This window comes from Pinus tabuliformis, chromosome 8 (genome assembly GCF_031772625.1).
Source record: "Pinus tabuliformis cultivar Carrire ecotype Pingquan chromosome 8, CPIR1, whole genome shotgun sequence".
NCBI classification, from domain to species: Eukaryota; Viridiplantae; Streptophyta; class Pinopsida; order Pinales; family Pinaceae; genus Pinus; species Pinus tabuliformis.
The window spans coordinates 174,268,476-174,273,112 of NC_142294.1; the positions used below are offsets into that span (position 1 = coordinate 174,268,476).

Below are 4,637 nucleotides of genomic sequence, written 5' to 3' on the forward strand. Positions count from 1 at the left end.
ATCAACTAATTTCTGACCCCAAAAACACTAAAACCTCTAATAATTAATTATTAAACTGCGTCGTCACTGCCCAACAAATATGGCAAAGTAGCCTCATTAAACTACACAGCTTTTGAGTAGTGCACGATTTTCTTTACTCGTTTTTGTTAATTGTTCGCCGACAGAAATCCCTGGATTGCTAGTGTGCATTGCTAGTGTGCTTACCTTTATCTTCCGTTATTGCTTCTACAGGGACCAACCAACGTTGTATTCACATGGTGCCTCTGCCAAGATGGACCCACCAGTCCTGTCACATCCCACTTTGGTCTATGATAGCTGTTTCATTATGGGCACCACCTTTTGAAAATTTGAAGAGAAACAGCGATCAATTGCTGAGATCTGCTCTACATTTAGGGGGCTAATGACTTAACCGTAATGTTTACGGTAAAAATAGTAAATTTACAGTAATGTTTGTTTGTATTTCGCCAAAGAACATAAGTAAATTTAGGGAAGTTCTTGAAACGCGCTAAAGACAGAGCTTCTTCCCAAGTTGTAAACTAGTAAGACTTAGAAAATTTACATGAAGAACTGCAGATTATCTATGTAGTTTCAGCGCTTTAAAAGATAGAAAATTCAATTAACCATAGCACAAAACACGCAATACAGGCTTAATCTCCTGTTCATATATAGCAATTTCGTAAAGAATTGTCAGATATGCTTGAAGGGAAAAATAAATGGCATCAGCTACAAAATACCTGACTGGAATTATTCATACACTTTGGAATCGAGCTAAGTACACAGAAAAAGCAGAAATATTAATACTGAACACTGCTCCAGACTCCTCGTTATATATTAATTTTACAAAACATGGGCGCTAAAGCTGGAAGCAACTAGAACATCAGTAACTTATCGCAGATCCATAAAAGAATTAAAAGAATATTGCTATACTTGGTCCCTGAAGACGGTGGGACTACTGCAAATCGATTCCTGACCATATGAATTACTGGAAGCCTTGGTGATTTTGTCCTCAGATAAACCACCAATACTTCGCCACATAGATTTTCACTAAATGGGCAACCCAACCCATTGTTTTTGGAGACTTTTTCTGATTAGTATTTTCACTGTTGAGTGGATTGAAGCTGAGATCCGATCATATCTTTCTCGAACTTTTTAATAATTGGAGCTAGAGCGTTCATTGTACCATCGTATACATAAGGAGTCCCTGCAAGCCAAGTCACGTTGTTTCTCATCGGTGGCTTCACAAATTCCCTGCAGGGCTCTCCTCTGCTGGAAATGGTGTCATGATAATGATAATATCTTATTTTACCCTCTGTCTTGTGTTGTGTTTTGCCTATCACATTCTCAGACATGTGAACTCCAGTGGCATACACATTTCTTGCCTGCACTGCATACTTGCGATCTCTCCTTATGCCTCTCTTCACATCCCTGAATAGCAGTTTTTCAAATCCCCATTCCCTGCACACCAGAATTATCACCTTGAATTTCAAACCCAATAACGAAGAACTGATCAAACAATAATAATGGGTAATCAGACTTTTTATAAGAACTAATAACATTTAACAATAATGAGTTCCATAAAATGAAACAGTAACCTTGAATCTATGATTAACTTACTATACAATTACTTGCAAAGATACTCTGTCACAGACTGACTATACTAATGACATGAAATAAACACAATGAATGATATAATCTCATTATTAAACACAATAATTACCTTGAATATGTCCCATTTGTCGAATCATTGGGCTGGTTTTGCTGCAGGCAGAGCTTGTTGGACATTGAATATTGCTCAATGGTGAACTGTGTATAACTTGAGAGATCATTCAGTATAGTCTGGAGAGTATTCCCCCGAGGAATATAGAGATACTCATCTACATCGAAGAAAAATGTCCAATTCGCCATGAATTTGTGCCTGTGCAAACAATCGTTTACAATGAGAAACTGATTATGGTAATACCCATCAAACTGTTCCTGCTCAGTTATATCCTGCAATGTCACACGACCAGCTCGAATCCATGGCTCCAACACCTCTCTAACCTGAGGATGCACACCACCAGCATCGTGGAAAACGAAGTGCGATCGAGGGCCAAAGAATTTGGCATGATAGGCCATCCACTCTCTCATTCTCTGAGGATTCAAATCACCATACAGCGAGGAGCCACAGTAGAGATAATCATAGGGAGGAGCCTGGCTATAAACAGAGCCATTGTAGCTACCCTTTCCTTCCTTGAGAGCAACGATCCTCTCTGGTTTCCCAAACTCGTCGCCATGGAGTGCATGAAGAATGAGCTCTCCACCATCGCCATCGGTGCCCACATTCTGAGAAAAGGTGCAGTTGACAACCACCACTGTGTAAACTCGGCCATAGCCCCAATCTGGAAGCATTTTGTAGGCCTTGCCCTTTATTCTTGCAGCGGATGAATTCTTGGGGATCCATTCGCATTCAAATCGTGGCTTCCCAAAAACGTGGAGAGGCTTGGAAGCAAGCCCAACTACAGCAAATGTGGCTGGACCTCCTCTATATGCCCCCATTTGGATAAACAAGTATGCAGCATTTCCATATGGACGAAACACCCGCTTGTTTGGATCTTCTTTCACAGGAACCTCAGTGCCCTTGCTGGTGTTGTTAGTTGCCATGCTAACATTCTGAATAATACTGGCCTTCTTTATCTCATTCACCTCTGTTGTTCTGATTTGGACACTGTAAGCACCCGGGTTCAAATCTTCCTGGAGATATGCTCGCACCAGATTTTTACAGGAGGGGACAACTTGTCTGCCAAAGGGCATAAACTGCCCTGCTAGAAGCAAAAAACCCATGACCACAATCGTGCCCATGAGAACTTTCGTCTCCATGCAGCTTGAAATAAATCCAGTTGTCCCATATTCCTTCTCTTTCTCTGCCTTCCCCATCGTCATAACTGAAAACACAGGGCTCCTGAAATCTAGATTTTTTTCACTAATCCCCAACAAGACCGACTGAAATAGAGTACTGCAGAGCACTTGCAAACACCAATTTGGGCAAAAAAGAATGCAGCTATCAGACAACAATTTGGGGAAAAATGAATGCAGCTATCAAAACTCGGCAGGCAGATCTTAATGAAGAGACGATGTAAGTATTAAAGCGTGGTCGGGAGCCCGAAGCCTTGGAAACCTATAGTGGAAGGCTCGTAGAATGTGGAGGCTTGGAAACATTTTATTTCCGGTATTCAAAGGAAGCGGGGTCTCAGTACACACAGGCCAGCTGGTTGCACAGGAAAAAGCAGAGTCCAACAGCAGGTGGAACCGCGTTACGAGTCCACCTGGTCATTGGGTCCCAGCGAAGCAGCATGACTGTAGCCTCCATAAAAGAATATTCTTTCCGCAGTTTCGCATAGGGCTCCTCTCCTCTGATGTGTTACATCACAGGTTTGGTTCAAAAAAATCATGGAACAACCTACCATTCAGTGTCGGTGGGAATACAATAAAAAATATATTTGATCCCAGTGTTTAATAAGTCAACCAAGGTTAAAAAGAAACGTGTGATGGGACTCTGAACCTGACAGTTTTCCATGTTAGCTTTCATGGAATTGTGCTGAGTGAGTTACTTTAATAAAACGTTACTGAATTTAATGATGCTAAATATGAAAACAAAAGGTGAGAGGTTACCTGGGAAAAGTTTATTTGAGCTTTTTATTAATTTTTAAATAATTTTAAATTATATATGTGTGGGGTTTGAAGTCTAATGAGTTCTTATTAAAGATTAAAATAATGGAAATTCTAATATGATTGTGATAAAAAGAATTGAGAAATTTTTGGAAATTCAAATTACAGATGTCAAGTTTCAAAATTTTCAGTGTCGTAAATTTTTTATGGTGCTAAATCTATTTCCACAATCAAAACAGAATTTAAACATACTTACTGTCAAATTTCTGAAAAAAAAATAGTCGAATTCCAACCATTTCAGTAATTGTGACAAAATTAAAATCTTTGTAAACAACCTTTTATATATATATATATGAGTGAGTTTGTATGAGTTATAATTTTTTTCAAATTACAAAAGAAAAGTTAAAAATGAGATGATAAATAAAATACCTTATTTTAAATCAATCTTCATCCTTAAAATTTTTTCGTGCATCTTTAATATATAAAAAAAGTTTACTCATTTTTAATAATAAAAAAAAGTACTCTTAGAAAATTTTGACATATTTTAAAACATCTATATATAATTTGATAAAACATCTTTAATAACAAGCAACAAATGGACTCAACAAAAAGTTGAGGTTGTCATAATACTAAAAATCATAGGCTTGGTTTACTCAATTGGATTTGTTTTGATTCAATATGCATTATCAATTATTTCTTAAAAATAGTGATTATCCGTTTATATGCAAATTCAACACTTTTGTGATTTGCCAATACATTGCAGGATATAGCAGAAAATGTTGTTCACTATTTACTTTCCAATTTCTACATGCCATGTATAACTTTTTATTTTACAAAGTAATGGGTTGCTTTCACCTGGTTTATCTCAATCTATGTGAGTTTGTTCTTAGTTGTGTTTAAGTAATTTTATATTTATTATCATTTTCTTTTCATGTGTTTTTCTTAGTTTTTGTTTTTTATTGGAAGTTGAATTAATAGAAGAAATGACTAGA

General features: G+C 37.3%; 1 protein-coding gene across 1 annotated transcript; it reads right to left on the reverse strand.

The window, feature by feature from the left end:
- Nucleotides 1-664: 664 nt before the first annotated feature.
- On the reverse strand, nucleotides 665-3,165 carry LOC149234694 (galactan beta-1,4-galactosyltransferase GALS1-like). Its single transcript, XM_089371910.1, has 2 exons — nucleotides 1,718-3,165; nucleotides 665-1,455 (listed from the first exon to the last, which is right to left on the reverse strand). The coding sequence occupies exons 1-2, from the start codon at nucleotides 2,917-2,919 to the stop codon at nucleotides 1,098-1,100; spliced, it is 1,560 nt and encodes a 519-aa protein (XP_089228036.1). The 5' UTR covers nucleotides 2,920-3,165; the 3' UTR covers nucleotides 665-1,097.
- Between the last annotated feature and the right edge of the window lie 1,472 nt (nucleotides 3,166-4,637).